General features: G+C 39.0%; 1 protein-coding gene across 23 annotated transcripts in view; it reads left to right on the top strand.

The window, feature by feature from the left end:
• TENM3 (teneurin transmembrane protein 3) overlaps window positions 1-23,623 on the top strand; it is a 615,036-nt gene that overhangs the window by 569,272 nt on the left and 22,141 nt on the right. For 19 of the 23 annotated variants that reach the window (XM_054824425.1, XM_054824434.1, XM_054824432.1 and 16 more), the window contains 6 exons: window positions 193-336; window positions 3,472-3,721; window positions 4,139-4,159; window positions 10,034-10,266; window positions 10,812-10,966; window positions 11,843-12,717. In XM_054824425.1, coding sequence (XP_054680400.1) covers window positions 193-336; window positions 3,472-3,721; window positions 4,139-4,159; window positions 10,034-10,266; window positions 10,812-10,966; window positions 11,843-12,717 — 1,678 coding nt within the window. The remainder of the gene's footprint in view (window positions 1-192; window positions 337-3,471; window positions 3,722-4,138; window positions 4,160-10,033; window positions 10,267-10,811; window positions 10,967-11,842; window positions 12,718-23,623) is intronic. The other 4 variants (XM_054824430.1, XM_054824427.1, XM_054824438.1 and 1 more) reach the window with 1 other exon arrangement.

Here is a 23,623-nt window from a genome sequence, read left to right as displayed (position 1 = left end):
TTAATAACCCAAGATTGCTTTTTAAAGGATTTTGGAATACTGTTTAGTATTTTCAATTCATCTAAGGAAGCCATAGGGATTTTCAGATAGCCTGGGAGAGCAGAAGAACGTATGTAGTTTAAGGAAATCACGTTGTTTAAACTCTTCTGAACGAGATCCTATACTTAATGAGGAAAATTACTGTTATTTCAGTGTCTGTAGGTTATGAATACGAGTCTTGCTTGGATCTAACTCTCTGGGAAAAGCGGACTGCCATTTTGCAGGGTTATGAACTGGATGCCTCCAACATGGGTGGCTGGACATTGGATAAGCATCATGTATTGGATGTTCAGAACGGTAAGAAGTTCGTTTTCTTCTTGCTAAATGTAATACTCAACTGCCACGCACTTTAGGTATCTCATTCTAACTTTTCAAATGTTTGCTTTGTTATTTTAAAAAAGGAAATTATGGAATGTTTTGCATATGGTAAATGCTTTGAGCTTTACAGTGTATGCCATGTTTCTTCATCTTATAAATACATATGCATTAATAATTTCATCAAACAGCATCAGCCTGTGTTAGATATGCTTACCAAAAAAACCCCAACCCAAACATGTTGAAATCATTTTTAAAAATTGAGTGATGCTAAGGAGACGATACTTCTAAAGCAGTTGTACGTGTCAGCATTGTTATTGGGATTAACTGTTTGTATGTTAACAGTATCTTGAATGATGTTTTCACTTCCAGTTTTCATAACGAGTGAAAATTAAACAGCATAAGAGACATTCCTGCCAAACTGAGAGCTCTTCACTCCCACTATTAAATTGCTTATTTATACAGGAGGTGTTCCTCTTCATGTCATGATATCCCCAGCCCCAGCACGGCTGCTCAGGGGAGCAGTTAGCGCATGGGTACCATCTCTTCTGGAGGATGAGCACTTATTTACACTCTCCTCCCGTTTAAATCCTTCTCTGAGGTGAATCCTCCCTGGCATGCTGTGGTCGGCTCAGCACACAGCAGGTGATGTATGACATCTTGAGTCAGCGAAGGCATTTGTGCCCCTTGTTTCAGGACAGAGTTCAGTCTCTAGTGAGCGAGTCTTCCTTAATTTCAGTGAAAAGATGAGGAGCAATACACATTTCTAAGAACTGTGCCTTAGCACCAAGGTAAATTTGTCCAGTGTGCTACTCGGCAACTGTCTGGAGGGTGCCATGCTAAGGAAACACTGAACAGGAGGAAATTTGGAAAAAATTGCCTGGAAGCATGTAAGAAAAGTGAAATAAGCAGAGTCACGTGGCTCAAGGTGGGAGTTGGTCGCACTGGATTTTTATGCAAAGGAGGAGCCCAGAAGTAATTCAGCAGGAAGAACGTCACTTCTGCAGTACCTGGTGTCCCTTGGAGGTCTCCCACCAGTACATGAGCTTATTTTGTGTGGTATGCTAATCATCACCTAAAGCATTGCTTCTGACTGGGAGAAAAACAAGGTAACCAAATCGAGGGAAAAGGTGTCATTGTACCTCATTTAAAATGTAAAAAAACCCCGTGCAAATTATTGTAAGGTAATCCATCTGAAAATGTAAAGAGCTATAATTATAAATATATATAAGATTGGTTCTGTTCACAAGGTAAATTGATGGTGGCTTTAAATTATGTTCAAGAGTACATTTGACAAGAAATGACTTTTCGAAGTGACGTGTGTCTAATTGAATAAACAAAGTGGAGAGTTGTAATGACAAGGTGGATGAGCTGGAGAAGTGTGTTCAGAAGAGAGTGCAGACAGTGTTTGTACGGACATCCCGAACTACCGCAGTAAATAGTCTAATGTACATCTTTTAGTCTGTGATAATAGAGGAGAAATGTGAAGGACCAATTTTTCAAGGTAATGACAGAATAAATCAGGTGCAATAGTGCACTGTGCTGACTTGTAGAATTCCTCTGATGAAAATTATAGAACTCAGCTATTTCAGGCAAAATTACGGTGCCATGATTGTCATAAATGATGTAATCATAGGAGAGGGGATTTTGTGTACTGTTAATGCATTCTGGCTTTAACTATTCATGAAAAATACGTTCTCTCTCTTTTGATTTAGATTACTTATTTGGAGTACTTGCCATAAGGTTTCCATAAACCATTTTCATTCTTCCTGATTTTATCATGTATATTGGTTTTACATTTATAATCTGCTAAATTTTTTAACATTAAAAAGTAGTGAAGATGCCTAAAACATTTCAAGAAGAAAACAAAGTATTTTTTCTCATACCTTTCCATATAAAGAGTGTGTTTTGAGAGTGAGGAGAGAAGAGGAATACATCTTAAATTTCTTCTAAGCATCTCAAAAGAGAAATGTACCCCTCAGCCCCAAACTCCCTTTGAAACTCTGGACACGCAATCAATAAAACACATATCACTCTAAAGTACAAAGTGACATGTGGTTTACATGAATTATACCGCGGAAAGACTTATTGTGACTTACGAGTATAACCGTAATAGCTGACCCTTTGTAGAGTACACCTCAATGGATTCATTGAGAGAGATAATAATGAGGGTCCCAGCAACATTTTACCACACTGTCAAGTCACACTTTTTTTTCCTCAGACTGGAGATTTAACATAAAGCATGCATTTTTCTTCTCAGATTTCCTATAGAGACTATAAGGAAGAAAAATACTGCTGGCACGTTGCTTTGTCTTCATGAAATTATTGTTCCTTTCATGCCTGAAAGCAGAATTAAGTTTAAGAGGCAGGTTGGCCTGGCACCACATTTTTTTTGTTGTTTTGACATTTTTAATAACTGCCTATAACTGCAGACATGGTATTGAGGCAGACTTTGTTGCCAGAGGTACATTTTTATTGTGAGCTGAGTAAAGAGTCTTTTATAATGTAAAATTGAGGCAATCTCCAACTTTTTGAAGTGGCTCTTTAATTAATATTTACAATTTGCAGCAGTAATCCACTTTAGATTACATTTGACATCATATTCATAATTATTTATAGTAGAACTTCAGTAATACAATTTGCAAATATAATTTTTTTTCTTTTTTATAATATATGCACAGTTAGAATTTCAGTCATTTCTGGGGAATTTCAAAACTGTAAAAATTTAGGAACAGAGACCTTGATTTCTTCCAGTACACCTTACATTTCCTTCAACATGACAATTTTTAATTCTGAATTATAACTATAAAATTATTAACATTTAAAAATAAGAATGAAAACTTGTTTTGGTTTTAAATGCTAGTACATTTAGTGTTTCTGTTACATTTTGTGGACAACATAATTTAATGCTTTGTGCGTCTGTGACAAATATAAGTGTTTTAATAAAGTTCTGTTACTGGCAGTGAGAAAAATATGGTGGTCAAACAATGAAAAGTCCGTTAAATTATATTAATCAAGTAAAAGAATATGTAGAATACTTACACATCATTTTTTGTACATACATTCAAAGTTTTGATAAACTATTTTTTGGTTTGTGTTTTTTATATTATCTGCCAGGAATCCTCTACAAAGGAAATGGTGAAAATCAATTTATATCTCAACAACCCCCAGTTGTTAGTAGCATTATGGGCAACGGAAGACGACGCAGCATCTCCTGCCCAAGTTGTAATGGTCAAGCTGATGGTAATAAATTATTGGCTCCGGTTGCCTTAGCTTGTGGGATAGACGGCAGTCTTTACGTGGGGGATTTCAACTATGTTCGGCGGATATTCCCATCTGGAAATGTAACTAGTGTTCTGGAGCTAAGGTATGGGTTTTTCTCATCTCAGACTTTTGGAGTCGTGAATTACTGTTGCAAGCTAGAGTATGGAATAGACTTCTGATTTTGTGTAAGAGTTTCCAAATGCTTTTAGGAACAAAGAAAGTTGATTCAAAAGATTTTAATACATTTGAAAAAATATTTAAAACTGAAGTGAAACAATTTTACCCTGGTAAAATATTTTAACTATGCGAATCTGAACTGTGAGAATTTAATCTACCCAAAGTAATTACTCCGTGGATTTTAAAACTTAACCTGCGTAGTCAACGCGAGTAGACAAAAGACAGACATGCGCCACTTCACTAATGATAGATGTAAATGTTGCCTTCTTTTCATCTTTTAACATCCTTTCTGAATGTTTTTCTAATAATGTTTTTCTGTTCTTTTTTACTTGCTCCCACCAAGAAATAAAGATTTTAGACATAGGTAAGCATTCCTTAAAGAAGATTTATATTTTTCTAACTGTTCTTTTTTCTTTCTTAACAAATGAATGCTTATAATGGAGAAGTCATTCCTGAGATGTATTATTAGAAGAGAGGAGTATTTTTCAAAAATAATGAGTTCATATGTTTTAGTTATGTCAGCTGTCAGGCTGTATCGTCCTTTCGGATACGAGTTCCTCTTTTCTCATCACTCTCTGTCCACAGTCAGGCTTCTTTTTATGCTTCTGTGTGCCCTCCTGTGCTGTCCCCTCATCTCTGCTCACTCCTGTTCCTTGCTGGCAGCACTTTTGCTGATCCTATCAAAACTCACTCATTAATTAGATATCCCAAATATGATGGGAATGTCATATAAGTAATAAAATTACAAAAGTATCAAGTGAGTTCATCTCATTAGCCTTTTGATGTTGATTCTTTTCAGGCTCACATTTAACAGATTTGTTTCTTTAAAGGTGAACTTCTCTTAATAATGACAGCTGAAATTGTCCCATGATAACACCACTCCAGGAGTTAAGACTTTAAAGTACACCAAGATTCGTAAGACTGGCCATAAAAACAATAGTAATCAGAAGGACTGTAGTACAGGATTGTATTGGATCTGGCTGAGCTGGAGTTCGTTTTCCCCATAGCAGCCCTCACGGTGCTGTGCTGCGTGTTGGTAGCGAGCAAGGTGCTGATAACGCACCAGGGTTTTGGCTACTGCTGAGCAGCGCTGGCACAGCACCAAGGCTGTGTCCCCAACATTCCCCGCCTCAGCAGCAGGCTGGGGGTAGGCAAGATTTTGGGAAGTGACATAGCCAGGATAACTGACCCAAACTGACCAACGGGATGTTCCATACCCTATGACATCTGCTCAGCAGTAAAAAGCTGAGAGAAATGAGGAGGTGGGGGGGCATTCATTATTTATGATGTTTGTCCTCTGGAGCAACCACTACACGTACTGAAGCCCTGCTTCCCGGGAAGTGGCCCCCCATCGCCTGCTGATGGGAAGTAGAGAGTAAATCTTGTAGGGTTTTTTTTCTTTTGCTTCCATGCACGGCCTTTTGCTCTTGCTTAATTAAACTGCCTTTATCTTGACCCATAAGGGTTTTTTCTGTCTTATTTTTCTCCCCTCCCTGTCCTGAGGAGGGGAGTGACAGAGCGGGTTGGTGGGCACCTGGCATCCAGCCAGGCTCAACCCAGCACAAAGCATTCATCCGTCCTGGCATTGCTACCAAGAACAGAAGAGAAGGTGGTGGATGCTTAGAATGGCTGTGCCACAGCAGCCAGTGCTGATAAGGAGACAAAACCAAAGTTATGCTAAAACCTTGTTGGATACGTGAAATCCTGCAAGACTTTGTGGTGGAACTGCTAAGTACAGGGCTTAGCAGCCCCACTGGTCCCTTTCTCTCCTTTTTTGCTGCCAGTCATTTTCCTTCCTTGTTTTTAAATAAATCCCAGAGAGTTATATCTCAGTTCTTTTTTTTTAAAAAATTCACTTTGCTTTGGACATACTTCTTTATGAGGAAAGGTTTTATGTTTAAGAAAGTATGTTGCAAACATGTTAGGCAAAAAAACTCCATGACTAAAAAAGGTGTTTGCATCGACGCTAATGATCAGAATTGGGAGCTGATGCACAGTCTAGCTGGTTTTATGTTATTTTCCAGGTGTGACTCGGGGGGCAATCTCTTCTATTTGGTGGGTTTAGGTTTTCACTATTACTTTTAATTTGCATTTGTTCCACTGCTTTTAAAAGAATTATGTCCTTTGTGGTATCACAAAGTTGTGATTGCAGCAGGATAAGACATCGTCTTGGCAAATGTATGGAATATGGAATAGTACTTAAAATGGGAACTGGGAATGGACAAACGCTATTAAGGAATGGACATGTAGTGAGGTTTGTTCTGCTGTGATTTAGTGGCAACACCCTCTCCTGCCTCTGGCAGAACTGTGATCCCAGGCTCAACTGTGGCATTTCAGAAACTAGATCCCTGCATGTGAGAAAAGTTGGTGAGGGAGAACATTGAAGCTTTTCTCCTTTATTCATGCCTACACATGCAGAAGCGAAATTGCAATCATACTGCACAAATGAGCGTAACAGCACTTTCATAGGCCCATGTAGCAGCTGTGAAGTGGGGGTTCCTCCTGAGGCAGAAGGAGGCGTGGAGGACCGTAGAGAACTGGCTCTGCAGCAGCAATTGTGGAGCCAGTGGGCCGGAGGTGTGGAGCCCACTGCACAGCCCGACACGGTCTGCTACCAGTTTGAGTTTTCTCTCCCGTCATACAGCATTTTCCCAGCATCCACTCTCAGCCTTACAGGTTTGCTACTCAGGGGCTTCCTAAGCCAAGAATGGAGTCTCTGTGCCTAATATCCCCTGGCAGTTTTTTATTTTATTAATTTAACTGATTTTTATTTAACACATGTAAACTTTTAGGATTCACCAAATCCTGTGGCCATGGGTTGCCCAGGTTAAGGACACACCATGAGACCAAACAGCTTCTTTTGCCTGTATGAAGTCATGCAGAGCCCTGTGAAATGCTGAGGAGATTTCTATTTAGATTGCGGTTTGGAAAACAGCCCTCAACAGACCACTTCGCAATATATAACTGCTAGGTATTGAAACTAAGAAAATGCACTAAAATATGCATTCCCCAAGTAAAACTAACGAACAAGATTGAATACTAGTTCAGATCTATGTCCTATACAGGCATTCAACTTGCCTCGCCTATAAACAGAGCGCTTCAGCACAGAGTGATGTGCCTCCCACCTCAAGGAGCCTGTACTCGAGAGAGACAATGCAGATCAAATTATCCTCTCATGTACCAGTGACCTGACGTTTTTTCAATCTCAAAGCTGAACTGATGTCTTTATACACACTGCTGCCTGTGGGTGATTAACGCTGATAGGCATTCATGGAAGAAGTAATTTTTAGAAGGACTTTGAAGACAGGGAGGTCATTTGTAGGCTATGGCGGTATCCCAAGTCTGTAGAGAGCCAGAAAAAAGTTTAGCAAAGCATAAAACCAGCTTTGAGGGTATATGGTTTAGAAGGCACAGAGTGAACGGGAGAGAGAGGTGGACTGAAGCAGGAAGAGTATTTTTTAAAAATCCATGCATGGAGAGTAATGCAGGTGAGCTGACAGCTGAAGAATTAAAAGATCGGTGTAAGCAAGATAAAATTATACACGGGGAAGTAGATCATTACGGCTCTGTGCATGTGTGTGTGTGTATTTGCACGTGTGCGTGTGCGTGTATTTGCACATGTGTGTGCACTTCAGATTTGAAGCACTGTTGCTATTATTTGGCATAGGCAGAACAAGTTAATTTGTAGTCATTTGTCTTTATAGGAACCCGTGTTGGTATGTAACTGCACGTTTTTCAGAGCTACTGACAGCGATTAGGCAATACTGAATGAGTCAAGAAGTGACTGACTGGGGATTTTACTTCTTTGCGTTTGTTGTTATTGGTAGAAGGCAGAAGCTTAATATTATTTCAAGCTACAATGAAATAGAATAAACTTTGTGCAGCTTTCCAGCTGCTGGCTGCTTATCCCTGTACTATTTTTGAGATCTGCATAGTGTGCATAGATGTTTTCTGGCTAGAAAACAAATGTGGTTTTCACTGGACAATTATTCAGTGCCTCAAATTGCCTTGCTCCTGTGAATTAATGGGGGTTTTCTATCAGCTAAAGCTGCCTCAGCTTTTTAACCTTCACTTGAAAAGAAATGCTGAAGTTAAGCCTGTTGTATTATCTCAGAAAGGAGCCATTAGACGTCTAGGTATGACAAATTGGAGAGTTTATATTGATTCAATAATAATAGCCTATGCACTCCCATATTCTGGGGTTTTTTATAAAATGATAAAATATCCTTAAATTATCAGCTGATTTTTTTTGTTTTGATGAGGGTACACTACTCACTATGAGAACTCATCCCAAATAAGACGAGCTTTGTCATTTTTGTTGGAATTAACTAAAATATAGACATGTTCTCATATTTATGAAGAAAACAGCTTTAAAATTCTTTTTAGAAAGAAATAATTGTGTTAGGCATAAATTATTTAGTTATTGATTTGATGACTCTTTATTCCAACAATTGAAAAATATGATGGAGGCAATGTTAGATGAGTTAAAGTACTTTAATTTAGATGTTAGTAGTATAAGAAAAGACTTTATTTTAAGTTACAATTAAATGAAATTTAATTGCACATTTCACATTTTGCAATGTGTTTATATTTGAAGTGACTGCAAAGTTTCTTAAAGACCAAAGTAATCATGTAAATGGGTATAATTTAATTTGCGGTCTATAGAGGTATAAATAATTCGTACACTACATAGTGATCATATTAAATGATCTCTGTGTAAATTAAGGTTTTGAAAATACCTTTCAACTCTTTAGCACATTGACAATAATAGATTTGTAACAGACAGAAATCTAAAGTAAGCGTACATTTAATTGTTTTCAGACACACTGTACAACACTCAGCTCAACAGCAGAGCTTTTTAAGAGGTGCTAATCGCTGTGTATTTGATTTCATTAGTCTGCTTCACTTGGTTTCTTCATTCTGAACCAACATGTTCAAAGTCTTAAAACCAAAGAAAATCCTATTTATGCAACACATTTTTTCGGTGTTTTTGTAATTGGATAGCTATAAAAATCTGCTCCTGCTAAAAGACATAATTTGTTCGCAAGTTGTTCCTGTTGGTCTCTTATTGCTTTTTCCAAGTGGCAGCACATAAAAATGTGTTACATTAACACAGTTTATGTATTTACAAAACGTGAAGTATAGCATTCTGCAAACAGATGTTTGGCTATCACCAAGACTGGTAGATCTGTTTAAGCAGCGCTTTTGCAAATATCAGAAGTGGGACTGACTGTTCTGACACTCCGCTTCAATCCATTTGGAGAGCATCTCAAATTACCTCCCGTGTTTACATGACCTTATTTCAGCTCTTTGTGCCATAAATTAGGTCAGGCATCCCAACTGCAGTGGGTTAAGTTTCTACATCATCATATATCAACCCAAAAGGTACTCTCCGGGGCTGGTTTTTTCACCAGCAGGGGAGAAAAGACAGTAATTCTCAATTATGTGGCACCAGTGGAGAGGCAAAATGTACGTTTCTGGGAAAATGGTTAGCAATATATATTTTCACTGTAATAAAGGCTGTGTTGGCATAGTTAGCGGTTTTGTGCCAATGTGTACAGTTATTTGAAATATGACTCTGTGTTAAGAAGAACGGAAAAGCTCCGCTCAGTGCTCTGGTAGAAAAGATGACATTTCCTAATGCGTTAAATCATGCGTATCACGTCTTTGAAAGCAGTGGATTAAACAAATACTTATGAAGGATGTCTTATCTCTTGCCTGTGAACTAATAATACGAACTCTGCCTTATCTGTTTATGAATTATATAAACCATGCACCCCAGCAGCCTTATATAAATTATAATAAAAGAGATAGGATGATAACAGCAGCAAAGTGTAAGCGAGAGCTCGGGTCCTGCTGCAAAGTTTGGAACTGGATCAAGGTTCCCAGAAAGCCTGGGAGTTTTTAGACCCCAGTATTTTGGTTTGGCCTGTTACAGAGGTAGGAGCTGTCTCTAATTACAGCGCATGAGATGTGCTCTGAGCATCATGAACAAAATGGATCTTCTGTCCCAAAAGGATGAGTAGTCTGGATTGGACTGCCTGTGACACAGGCAAGAAACATGAACTAATAAAGGTTTTGGGGCCATGGTCTGTGCTGCCTATGCCTAGAGCATCACCGTGGGTTTTAGCTATTTGTGCATTACTGTGCACTGCATATGAACTGAAGCCTTTTCTTCTTGATCCAGTGTTAGGTGCAATTAATTACAGCATACGCAATGTATAATTCCATTTTACAGCAACAACCCAGCTCACAGATACTACCTCGCAACTGACCCCGTGACAGGAGATTTGTACGTTTCCGACACAAACACGCGCAGGATTTATCGGCCCAAGTCGCTCACGGGTGCGAAAGACCTGACCAAAAATGTTGAGGTAATCGGAGGAACAGGGGAGCAGTGCCTACCATTTGATGAGGCAAGGTGTGGTGATGGAGGCAAGGCGGTGGAGGCAACTCTCATGAGCCCTAAAGGTAAAAAGAGTTATCCCTCCGTAACTTTCAAAATAATACCAAAGTTCAGAGCCAGGGGCGTGATCGTGTTTAATTACTGAACCCAATAGCTGGCTCAAAAATATGGTTTTGAGTCATTTTTTCCAACTGGAGAAAGTAAGAGAGCTACAGGGTACCTGGGTTGATTTCTTAGGAAATATTTGGCTTTCATGGTTATTGAGCATTTTTAAATGCTCATTTAGATTATGTGTTTGGCAGGCAATGGTGAAGATTTAAAGTCAGTGTTGCTTTTGGTCCCACTTATCCCATTTTTCAGTTTAACTTAAAAGCTGGGCCTTTCTCAGCATACTCTCCAATGAACAGCAAATGCTGTCAACAGGAGTAGATTTCAGACTGAACATTCGTTTATTTTGCAAAATATGTTTACAAGCTGGTTTACTACCTACTGCCTAAGACCATATTTTCTGCCCTTAATTTCCACTAAGTACATGCCACTTATGCCCTTAGTTATGGATAATATATTCACTGCTAGTACAAAACCCTAATTTTTATTCTCTTCACTAAAGGAATAGCAATCGACAAGAATGGGTTAATCTACTTTGTTGATGGGACCATGATCAGAAAAGTGGATCAGAATGGAATAATATCCACTTTGCTTGGCTCCAACGACCTGACCTCAGCACGACCTCTAACCTGTGATACCAGCATGCACATCAGCCAGGTACTTTTCAGCTGCTGCTAATTTGGAAAGCTGAGCTGGGGCTAGACATGTAAATGCAGCTTTCTTGCCTCTTAAAGTAAAACTGGGTAGAGTGCGTAATGGATATTTAACAGCAGAATTTGGGGAGAAAGAAACCTGTTCCAAGGGCATGAACTAGAGTGTATTCTCTTAGCTATAAATGCTGCTGTACTCAATTCTTCTGCCCATAAAGTTCAATTTAGTTTTTGAACAGCAGAACTATCATCAGGAAACATTAAGTCTGGTAGTAAATCCTGGGAGAATGGCAGATCTGTTAGAACTATCTTGGCATGTTGATGTTTTCTGAATCGCTAACATCCTTGGCCTACTAGAGTGTATGAGAGGATATATGCAAAAAACCATATTTTTCTATTTGTCTCAGGAAGCTCCTGTAGGTAAGAAGGGACTTCACTAGTGGTATGTTTAAAAATGGAGTACAGTATCATGTTTCCTAATCTGGAAGGTAGTAAGTTATTTTTGCTATTACAAGACTAGAAGATGAGTACAGTCCTTAAAGTACATATTTAGCCTTTGATATCTGTCTCTATTTTTATTTATGTGTTTGTGATACAGAAGAGTACAGCACTGGAGAGGAAATTCAACCTGTATTATAGTTCCAATGCAACTGGCTTTTTTCTTTTTTTTTTTTTTTTTCAATAAAATAGATGCCTGACCATTGTTCCCCTTGCCTCCCTGAAAAGCTTTAGTTTGCTGCATGTGTTTCCATACAAGTCCTTTTGTCATGATTGGTTGCAGCAGATGAAAAATATCCTTAGAGCAGGGTCTGAAACTGAAGGTGACTTAATTAATTTCATCTGCACTGGTTAACTGTTTAACAAAATACTTCTCTTTGTTAAGGTTCGTCTGGAATGGCCTACAGATTTAGCTATCAACCCAATGGATAACTCCATTTATGTTTTGGATAACAACGTAGTTCTGCAGATCACTGAAAACCGTCAGGTTCGCATTGCTGCGGGGAGGCCAATGCATTGCCAGGTTCCTGGAGTGGAGTACACAGTGGGAAAGCACGCTGTACAGACCACGCTAGAGTCAGCAACTGCCATTGCTGTGTCCTACAGCGGGGTACTCTACATTACAGAAACTGATGAAAAAAAGATTAATAGGATAAGACAGGTCACAACTGATGGAGAGATCTCATTAGTTGCTGGAATACCTTCAGAGTGCGATTGCAAAAATGATGTCAACTGTGACTGTTACCAAAATGGAGATGGCTATGCTAAAGATGCCAAACTTAATGCCCCTTCCTCCTTAGCTGTGTCTCCAGATGGCACCCTGTATATTGCTGACCTGGGAAATATTAGGATACGGGCTGTGTCAAAGAATAAACCCTTATTGAATTCAATGAACTTTTATGAAGTTGCTTCTCCAACCGACCAAGAGCTTTATATCTTTGATGTCAATGGCACTCACCAGTACACTGTGAGTTTAGTCACCGGAGACTATCTGTACAATTTTAGTTACAGTAATGATAATGATATTACTGCAGTAACTGATAGCAATGGGAACACTCTTCGTATCAGACGGGATCCCAACCGGATGCCAGTAAGAGTGGTCTCTCCTGATAACCAAGTCATCTGGTTGACCATAGGCACTAACGGATGTTTGAAAAGCATGACTGCCCAAGGGCAGGAGCTTGTCTTATTTACCTACCATGGCAACAGTGGACTTCTGGCAACTAAAAGCGATGAGACTGGATGGACCACTTTTTTTGAGTAAGTACATAAAATGGTCAGATGCCTTCTAGTTTTATTGAGTTACACAGTTCCATTTGAAATATTTCTGGAGACTGAAGAAGTAACTATAAAGATGACCCTTGATAACAAAAAGCACAGAAAGATACTTTCTGTTTTCTATGCTGTCTTCCTCTGTCTGACGACTTCTAAACAGTGGATCTGAATAGTTTTAAATTCATTATTTTGAATTCCATTTTTATATATTGAAATAATAGTGAGACAACATTTCACTCTTGTCAAGAAAGCTGTAACTCAGCCATGATTTTGTAGATTTGCATCAAAAACTAGATTTTCACCCCATTTGCTCATTAGATTGACATTGTTCTGCAGCAAATACTGACAAGAAATTTGTCTTCACTGCTCAATACTTGTTTTCTTTCTTTTTTTCTAAGTAAAAGCATGTCTGCTTGGTCTTTTACCCCCCAAAAAGGCTGGCTCGGTATTTTTTTGAAGTTGTAAAAGGTTGTATTTCACTGAGTGGCAAATATGCTGGAAGGATCTCCTGGATGACATGGCAAGCTTTCACACAGGTGGACCTGGGCAGAAGAAGATGAGAAATGTGGGCTGGGGGAATGTCATGTAGGAATAAACTGAAAACAGAGAGACCACCAGCAACGTGTGGTGTACAGGTGCAAGCATAACAGCAAGAGGTATTAGTGGAACAGTAGGACTTGTAATTTTTCCAGCCTCAGAAAAAATCTTTTCAGTGAATTGCTTTACCCTGTGTTACAGTCATTAAGTCATCAATGCCTGTTCATAACAGCCAGATCAGCAAAACGTTTTACAGAATCCTCAATTATATTGACTAAAGGAGGTTATGACAATTTATAGATAAACTAGTAGAACCTGAGAGATTATATATGGGTTTTATAGGCAGCTTCATCCCCAAATGAGCTGAACTATAAACTGATAACGCCAACCAAAACATAACAAAAATGCAGCTTAAAACACAAACAATTCATTTTAAAAAAAGTTCAATGTAGAATCAACACAGATTTTTTTTTTCCAGTCATCTCTGTCAACTGGAAGAATATGTGTATTTTTAAATCACGTCAAAGACGTGCTAAGGTTGGGTAAAAATGTGTCTATGTAGGAGTGGAAGACATAGAGTTAGTATGATAAGCAAAAGTGTTAGAGAACCCTCAGCTGAAGTATTCAGGATTACAAAGGGCATCATGAAAATCCAGTAAGTCCCTCTTCTTTTTCTTTTTTTTTTTTTTTTTTTGCTCTTCTATCTTTCTGATGAAATGCAGTAGCAACTGCTGCCAAGGTCAGGGCCTAAAAAAAAGCTTTCAATTCAACACACATGATAAAGAAAATAAAGTGCCGGTGTCAGGCAGTGGCAGCAAAGCCAAACATCTGTGTTCTGAGATAACTTCACATTTCTGTCAGCATACATTTGGCTGAGGCAGTGTGCAGGAGGACTCTGAGCACCTGTATCTACTCTCCAGCCTTTACATATGCCTGTCAGAGACACGAGAGCAGCAGGTGCTGCTTCACTGCATATTGTGTCCTGAAGTGGAGACAGGGCTAGAAATGCTGATCCCTAACAAAGACAGCAGGTGGAACGGCACTGCTGCCAGCTTTAAGGTATTCTTACAATAATCTGTAAATTGGCAGGGCTTTGGTAGTGGGCACGTTCCCAAAGCATTAGCGCACGTCTGTAATATTTAATTGTGCATTGGTGCATCCGCTGTGTATCTTTTTAGATCCTGCCAAGAGGATGCAGAAGCACAGCAAGGATACACAGAGGAATGCATAACTGTTCGGTCGGGAGGGCATGTGTTCTCCTTCTTGTGAGTTAGGCCTGTCCTGTATGCTGAGAGACCAGAGTAGAGCTTGGGATGGGCTGGGAATAGTCATCTCTCATACAGAGAGTAAATTCGGTGTTTAACTGTGACACACACAACCACTTGTTTCCAGCAGGCGAGTTGGGCAAGGCAGTCAATCTGGGGGATAGTGAAGTCCCTTTACTGAAATTAAGGCATCTGCTTGGGTACAGCAGGCACTTTAAATCATGCTGGCATTCATACTGGCTAATTGAGGACCTAGAGTTTTAATCAGGACGGTAATTTCTAACCGTGTTGCCTGTAGTCTTTGTGCAGCCTACTGTGGTGTACTGCAGAAGTAGCTGATGGCTCCTGAATGTATCGTAATGGCATCTGCGTGATCGCAAAAACTGGATATTATATTCACTATTAAGTGGTTGATAGACCTATATTTTTCATCATAGGGAGAATTTAGGGTACTGTGTGTCATAAAGTACATTGTTATTTACTGAGTCTGCAAATAGCCGTCTTTCACACCTGATCTGCTTTCATGCAGACTTTCTGGTCTGAGTTAGGTTATGTCCAGCTGGCTTACAGAGAACCCAAAGGCCAGGCTATTCCCCTCAGTAAGTATTACTATTATTTCCAAACTGCTGTTTATGTACTTCCTAAACAATTATCTCCAACCAATGTCTCGTTAGAATTCCCAAGCTGAAATAATTACAGAGAAAGCTAGGCAATTTCACTCACCCTAAATTTGCAACTGTATGAGGCGTTTGCGGAAGCAAAGATATTAATCTCCTCCCCGTAGCCATGGTGAAGCAGTAATCTGTTTAATTGCAACAAGGAAGATTCAGATTAGACATTTGGAAAAACTTCACGGTGAAAATTTTGGAGCCCTGGAGCAGGCAGACAACAGTAGTGACCCCTTGCCCTTCACAGACTGTCTTTAAGAACAGATTAGACATCTTTCAGGACTAACGCAGGAAGAGCATATCCTGCCTTGGGGTAGGGGCTGGACCACATGACCTCTCAAGGTCCCTTCCAGTCATGTTTTCTGTGATGCTTTGTACAAGTTAATACCAAAAATAAAAAATTACACTGATTATGTAAAGCTAAAGGGAATAAGTGAAGAAAAAAAAAGCACAGTGTTATTTTTCTTGCCAAAACAGCATTCTTAAAAACATCCATCGGGCATCATAGCTGCTTACTTCTTTGTAACATAAAATCCCTATGCACCAAATTTGTGTCTGTACATTTCCCTTTTGAAGAAAAAGCAGATATAAACATGACTATTTTGCCATTTTTTATTCTAGGATCAGCAAACAGTATTGTGACTTTGCTTTTCAGTGCTGATGATTTGTAACATTACATCTGACTAGGCTGGCTTTCCAGAGGCTTCTGCTACTAGTGCCAAAATAGATGGAAACCACATGTATCTTGTGTGGGGGTGACACAATATACATGTGTGTATCTCTCTCCCAGCTTTTGCATATTAATGTTTGTAGGTTGTGTGGCCTAAAAAATTTTCAGCCGAAGAGTTTTCTGTTGAAAAAAATGAAGTCTTGTTAAAACGGGAAGGTTTCCCTCAAACATCAGGCAAGGAATAAGAAATCAGGTGAACAAATTGTTCTGATTTCCTTGTTCTATTTTAGTAATAGCAAAATAATTCAGTTTCATTGCTGGATGTATTTTCTTTTCATACCAGAGTTTATTTATGTCTTTTATTTACTCTATTGTATTATTCAGATTCTCAAAATCTTTTGGGAAGAGGACAGAATTTATATTCCATGGTGAATTTAGACTTCCTTCCCACCCAGAGTTAAAACTTTTCAACTGTTAGAATTTCCAATGGACTAGAAATGTCATTTTTCAAGTAGCTCTGAGTATGGCTGGGTTGTTTCACCCTTTGGTTGTCGCACATCTGTTCAAATGGCAGAAGTTACATTGGAGTAAAAATACTCTGGTTTTAGTAATAAAAGGATCAGTCTTTGGAGCCAATTCAGTAATAGCTTGTGCAAATCTGTTTGTACAAACTGGAGCGTGGATCCAAAGAACTTCGATCATTTCAGCTGACTTCTCAGTGATTTGAGAGCAGATTTAATCTTTCTTTTTCCTTTTTTTAGAAAAACTTTTCAGTGAAAAGAGGAAATCTTTGAAAAAGCATTGTATCCCAAAAATTGGCAAACACTGCTCTGGCACATATTAAACCATTTGGACTTGTTTCTTTTCATGGCTTTTTTCCAGTCTAAATCACACTAATATCAGATCCAAAAGAAGTTTACTTTTTTATTTCATTTAGTCTGGATGCTAATTAATCTAGAGTTTATTTTAGTTAGCCTTCACTTTGCCTGGAGAAGGGAAGGACTGACATACAGGAAATTTTTTTTTTTACACTCTTTGTGTTTTTTACAGTGAAAATTCTAAGTACTAACTTGAATTATTTAAGATATCATATAATCTCTTTTCTGTATTTCTCTTTTTTATATATCTTTATGGAAAAATGGATTTCTAAATTCCTATTTTTTAAGGGTTATAGTCTGCTGATCAAAATTGACACTATTTCAAGAATGCGTACTTTTGTAAAGTACTGTTACTAAAATTCGTAGTAAATGTTATCTGTTATCAAAGGTCTAAACACTTGCTGATTAAAAAAAGTATTAACAGAGCATTCACAAAATGATTGAAAGTACACACATACTAAAAAACCAATGGAGCCATATGAAGCTAAAAGTCCTCCAGATTAGGTTTTATAATGAAATTGTAATGTTAAACAAGGTATAAGAGTAATCAGCCTAATCAAATTCTGTTGTTATAAAATTATGAGATATCTGAGCTGGAAACAATTAACTGTAACTGCATATTATGTATGCATAATATGAAGATTTAAACAGATAAATCTTAAAAGCTGAACTACTTATATGCATATTAGCATTTTGGAAGTGACACTGCCTAGCTAGCCTATATGACATTATTTTTGTGCAGCAGTTTCCATTCTGCTTTCCTAGAGAGCTAAGCCAGGTGCACAGATGGAGCATTTTGTCTGGACCTAAGTTTTTGAAGAATCAGAAGTGAACTCCTAAAAAGCTTTGAAGTGTCCCTGTGCAATCGCTCAGCCGTGTTGGAGGTCATACATGCCCCCAGCCTGCAGGTTGCTGGAGGAGCTGGTGGAGGCTGCTCTTGGAGGGAGGGTCCAGCCTTAGTTGTCTGGGCAGCACCTGCTGAGGGTGGGCTGCGCTGCTAAGGATCCGTCCGACTGTGTTCCCAGCTTGGGTGCTTCTGCAGGCTCTTCTGTAAAGAGGCAACTGTTCCTCCACCTCACAGCTCCCCTGGAAGGCGCAGGCTGCATGTACTCTCCTTTGGCCTCCTCCAACTTCTTTGATAACTTTCCTCCCTAACTGTGAATTAATTCCAATAGCCATTCTTTCTTATCTCTTTCCTGCCTTCTCTCCTCTTGCCTTCCTCTCCTTTTAGGAGCAATATCAGCAGGCAGAAATCTGATCCAGGCTAAGATGCCTCCTCCTCTTCCCTGCAAATTCACTGCCTTTTTTCCATGTCTCTTGCTCTCCAGACCTTGCCCTCCTATATATTCCTACTATACTTCCTTACTTTCTTACCTTGTATCTTGCTCCTTCCCATGTCTCCCATCATTTCTCTAAGGCGTGTTTGGCTTCCCTGCCTTTGCCTTTCCCAGCGGTGCATTTCTTCTCAATCCCCTCTTGCATCTTTTGACAGTCCATCCAATGTTTCCCCGGGCACTTCCTGCCCTGAGCTCATTTGTCTTCTCCTTCCCCTCCTTCCTCTCCCGCTCAATTCTTGTCTCCAAGGGAATGCAACAGAAATCAAAGAGAGTGACATTAGCAAGCAGAGCCCTTACAAGTTTACTTAGCTCCCACAGTTAAATTAACGAGCTTTCCAGCCATTCTAGAAAGGTGGTGAAATCATGCAGAATGTGAAATCCTTACGATAATTTTATAGACTAGAGAGAATCACAGGTAAAAATCTATTTTCACTGCATGCTGCAGAGTATCGCCCTTTGCATATTACACTTTTATTAACAATGCATTCAGTGCTGTGGCTTCCTTAAAACTGTGTGATGCAGAGTAAGATACTGCCTCTGGCTTGGACTTGTTTAGTTTCCCCACGTACCACGCGCATCATCTGTAACTGTCGGCATTTGGCAACAGGGAACAGATGATATTTTGCAGTTTTCCTCTTGCTTCATCTTAATGCATTGCTTGTGGAGTCTGACTTGGAAGTGCTGAGATTTGGCTTGTAAAAAGTCTATAGAACTTCTACTGAAAGATTTCATTTAGATAAAAGCAAGTATTTAATTTTTATTTATCTTTAGATAAATCATTAAATACATTTTTTAAAATTTCTAACTTCAACTTCCTTTTACTAAGAGTAGAGAGTATGACCTGACAATTTTCTAAACTGGAACTGTAACTCACCTTCACAGTAAATTTCATAATACAACATGCTATTATATAGTTTAGTCTTGTAAGACTTGTGCTGACAGCAGAGCACACAAACTTGGTGTTTCAGACTCATCCTGCTTAATAACAAAGCAGCCATGTTAAAAATAATCCATTAATAGATACCATTAACTATCAATGTGAAATTTTTTAGAGAACTGTAGTCTGTCCCCTAATTGCTCTCATATCAGTAGTTTATTTCATCTGATAGACATTTATCCATTTCTTCTTTCTTCCTTCTTTACTGTTCCTTGTCCTTAGAACTAGGCTAAGTAATAAAAGCAGAACTGAGAAATCACTGAATAGGTAGTAATATCAAAATAGCAATGCTGAAGACACATAGCAACATTATTACATCTTAAATGTATGAGAAAGGAAGAAGTGCTTTGATTTCTGTCAAGAAAATCAGCATGCAATGTCTCTGTGGTTTTAGAAAGCACTTAGAAGTAAGGATAGTTCAGCAAAAAAATAGTGTTGTTCCTGTTAATGACGTAATTGTCCTGTGTTGTCAATCCAGTCAGCTCTGCTCAGGCTCCTGAAAGTATCCGTTTCACTTCTGGCTTTATCAGAGACTTAATACCATTTGATCAGTTATTGACACATTAATATTCTTGTCCTGTGTTAATTTTGTCAAACATAAGTCAGGGAGGCTGTAGCCAAGCTAGCTCACTCTCCTTTACGCTTATTTCACGGGGTGTGGTGAGGGTGAAGGGCAGGTCTGGACTGCACGTGAAAAAGTGGCTCTCTGTTTTCATTCATGCTGTATTCAAATGCACAATCCTCATTTTCAAGCCTCATCAAGAGGTTTGGTCTTCTGTGAGGTCCCCAGTGAGGCCAGACTGATCAGCTCTTTAGGGAGCCTACAAGGCACACACAGTTGAAAGTCCTACCTGATTCCCTCCAGAGAGGGGAGTGTCTGTCACTCCTGAAGCCTGCATTGATTGGGTGTGACTCGTGCTCCGAAGGAATAAGGATGTTATTCTAAATTAACCATACAACCTGAATCTAGCAATATTTGTTTACCATCTCGGTATTCCGCCATCCTAAAAGAAAAAAAAAATACACCCATATAATTCTGCTTTCCTTTTGCTAAATTTGCTTTTCAAACATAACACAATTTAATAAGTTTATTATGTCCACTTTTTGTGACCCCGTAAAAACACCCTCAGAGATTTTACCTTTCAAAACGGAAAGAAGAAAAAAAAAAGAAGAATTAAGGGCAGAAAAAGCAACATTGCAGCTTATTCTGTGAACAAAATGTCTGGCCAAACAGAGCAGCCTTATGTCCTTTTTTCACTAAAGGCCTATGCAGTCAGCTCTGAGAGTGTAAGCAGACCGTACAGCAAGGGACAATCTGTCATACAAAGTCTATATACACCAACATTTCTCTTATTTGAAAGACCATACTCTGGTATTTATATCGACAAGGCACACAGTTTATTTGTACAGTAATAGATGAGCTAAGAGGGGGGATGGAGTGACACAGAAACAAACCAGCAGCCTCAGGCAGCCCTGAGATTAAAGGCACCATGCGCAGGAAGCTGCTGCAGGGCAGGAGCTCACTCTGCACGCCCTGGCAAAAACCAGAATCCAGCCCCTGTGGACCCCATGGGGCTTGAGGGCAGTGAATTCCCATTAGAGGGAAGTTGAAAAGCAGGGGATGAGTGTTGAGGTCTTGTAGATAAAAGCCTGGCTACTGTAATTTAGGCTCATCTTCATAAGGAAAAGACCATTCAATTGGTCTTGAATTGGCTTCAGTGAGTTCAAAATGGTACATGCTCTGAGGTGCACCCCCACCATGGGAAGCTGCTCCATCCCCAGATAACACCTCTTATTTAAGCCACAGCGCCTCCATCTCTCTGCTCCCGGTGCATCCCTTCCCGCTTGCGCATATACCGGAGTTGCTCTTCCTGCTCTTCAGAAAGCACCATCATCATTAATGCAGTTTCTTTGTGCAGGTTCTTGTGCATGTAAGGTGGATGTCTGAAATGTGAGTTAGGAAAGCATTCTTGATTGTGTGAATCCTTATGAGAATATACATGGCAGGTGCTTATTGCAGCAAACAGCACAGTGTGGGAGGATTGCCACACTGTACAGCAATGAGTGAAAAGTTTGGCAGTCATCTGGCAAAAAAGTAAAGAAGTGGTGCAGCATGATAAAGTCATGTATTGCTTCTTTCACTGCAAAGCACTGCTCCCCCTAAAAACCTGTCTCTGGAAGTCATTTTGGATTAGGCTGTGAAGGTGGTCAGTCTTACTGCAGCTCAAGCACTGAACTGCTTGTTTGCCTGGTTGTGCAATGAGGTGGAAAATGAGCATCAAAAACTTCTCCATACGGAAGTGAGCAAGCTATCGCGAGGAAAGGCGTTGATTCATTTCTTTGAGCTCCCTTTCCAAGAGACACATTTTCTGCTCTGATTTTCATTTAGAGTGTGCCTGTTGTTTTGCAGGTGAGTTATGGCTGTCAAGAATGGCCTATTTAGGTGAATTGTTCACTTGTCTAGTGTGCTGAATGCCAGTTTACAAAAAAAGACTGAAAACTATCCTTTTAACGTTACGACAAAATAGACACACACCAAAAAAGCCTCAAAAGCTGCAGTTATAACAGGAGAAGGTGAAAAGAGAAATTGTCAATCACTTTCAAGCTGAGGAAATTTCTTCATTAAACCTGGGCTGAAAAATTCATCCTGACCACGTTGCTAAGATAAAAGACCATTACATGAATTATTTAACCAGTTGTGCAAACAGTTGCATAAGATTTTCCCAGATGAAAATGGGATAAAGACCCTTTCCCCATGGAAGGCAGCCATCAGATAAAGGAACAGGAAAAGCAGGCCAGCTGCTCGAATTTAAGCTTGAATTGTCTGACACTTGGTTGAGCAGGACAGAAAATTTAGCTGATACTGATATTCTTAATGCCCTTCCACCCTCTGTGTTCTTGTGAGTTTGCATTTTCTGCCCAAATTCCATTAAAAAACCAAGTAGATAGATTAATTCCTGTCCAGAAAGGGGCTTTGGGCAGCAGTTTACTTTAGGTCCTTTCTAGAATAATTTCTGGACCTATTTTCTGTAATTCCTATTCATCCACTATTTTCTCTGAGCTAGGCACAGCAGAAAGGGAAAGGAAAAGGGAAAAGGAGAGGGAGAGGGAAAAGGAAAAGGAGTAGAACAGGAACGAAAGGGAAAAGAAGGGAAGGAAGCTTTTTTTTTTCCCCATATGTTTAATATTCTGTAAGAATGGAAATAATACTAATATTTCTTCTCATGCTTAACAATATTCCAGATAAGAACAAAAAAAAAAAAGCTACCCTTCTTAGACAGTAGTCAAGTTAAAAAAAAATCAATCCACTTGTCATAATTTAGAAGCCTACTAACATACATCAAATTGTCATTTATAACATGTTTGCTTCCTTTTTGTTAAGCGAAACAAAACAATATTAGCAAGACATACAGCTATCTTATTGTTTACAGTTCCATTTGAAAAAAAATAAAATCTGTTATATCTCAAAAGGAAGTTATAGTTTAATATTTTGGGTCTCCTGATATATCTGTACTGTGAATTCACAAGCAAGATGCTAAACCTTTTAAGATGTCAAATACACTGTGTGGAAATAAAGGAATATGTGCATATGGTATTTCAATTAACATTATTTTTAAAAAGGTAAGTTGTAAATGAGTAGTTATGGATCCACTGAAGTGTGTATTTCAATGAGACTAAAGAAGAAATGCCAAAAAAAAAGGAGAAATCATGTCTATCCATGCATCTGTAGATTATTTTCACTTTTTTCAGTCTTAGCAGGCTCATTCAGTCACTCTTCAAACAAATAAAAAGCAGAAATGCATATCAAAGTGAGTAAAGCCACTCAGAAATAAAGGGAAAAGAAAGAACAGATTTCATTGTGTTGAAGTTCAGAGTCTTTTCCTCTCTTTCAACAACCCGCATAATGGTTAAAGATGGTCAGAACTTGAGCTCCTAGTAAGATGTCATGCCCTTTTAAACCAGTGGAGGACAGGAGGGCTCCATACAGGTGATGGAATGATAATAAAAGTGATGGTATGTAAACTATGGATTTGTTTCCTTTTGATCAGCAAGATAACTGTTTTGTTACTGGGTTAGCAATGCAGTGATAATCTATCAAGGTGGCTTCTCTGTACTGTAGTAGTCCAACTGTGAATTCACTATTTGGGAGAGACTAAACTTACGGTATGCTACAGGAGGCTGGATGCAAGTGAAAGAACATACTTGCGTAACGCGACACTCTTTAATGTTAAAGACGACGGTCCGCTATGTAAATGTGAACTTAACGGCCTCAACAAGCTGAAGGAGACATTTCATTGCCAGGTTAGGATGGATTTGTCAGTATGTGTCAACATGGTGAGTACACCTAAACCAACAGCATGCTGCACTTCTGAAAGTCAACTTTGAACCTTCTGTTCTCACCTGCCAAGCAGCAGCACCTTGATATATAAGGCTTCTGACAAATAGTTTGAAACAAGTAGGGTAATAAATTTTTTAGCCACTCTCGATAATTCGAGATGCATAAAGGAAATGCCTCATGTGTGTTGAGTGAGAATGTAACAGTACTTTTCATTTTACTGACAAAATTATACATGTCTATATTATGAAACGCACTCATGC

The sequence above is a fragment of the Grus americana genome, chromosome 4 (genome assembly GCF_028858705.1).
Source record: "Grus americana isolate bGruAme1 chromosome 4, bGruAme1.mat, whole genome shotgun sequence".
Taxonomy (NCBI): Eukaryota; Metazoa; Chordata; class Aves; order Gruiformes; family Gruidae; genus Grus; species Grus americana.
This window is presented reverse-complemented; position numbering and strand designations above follow the sequence as displayed.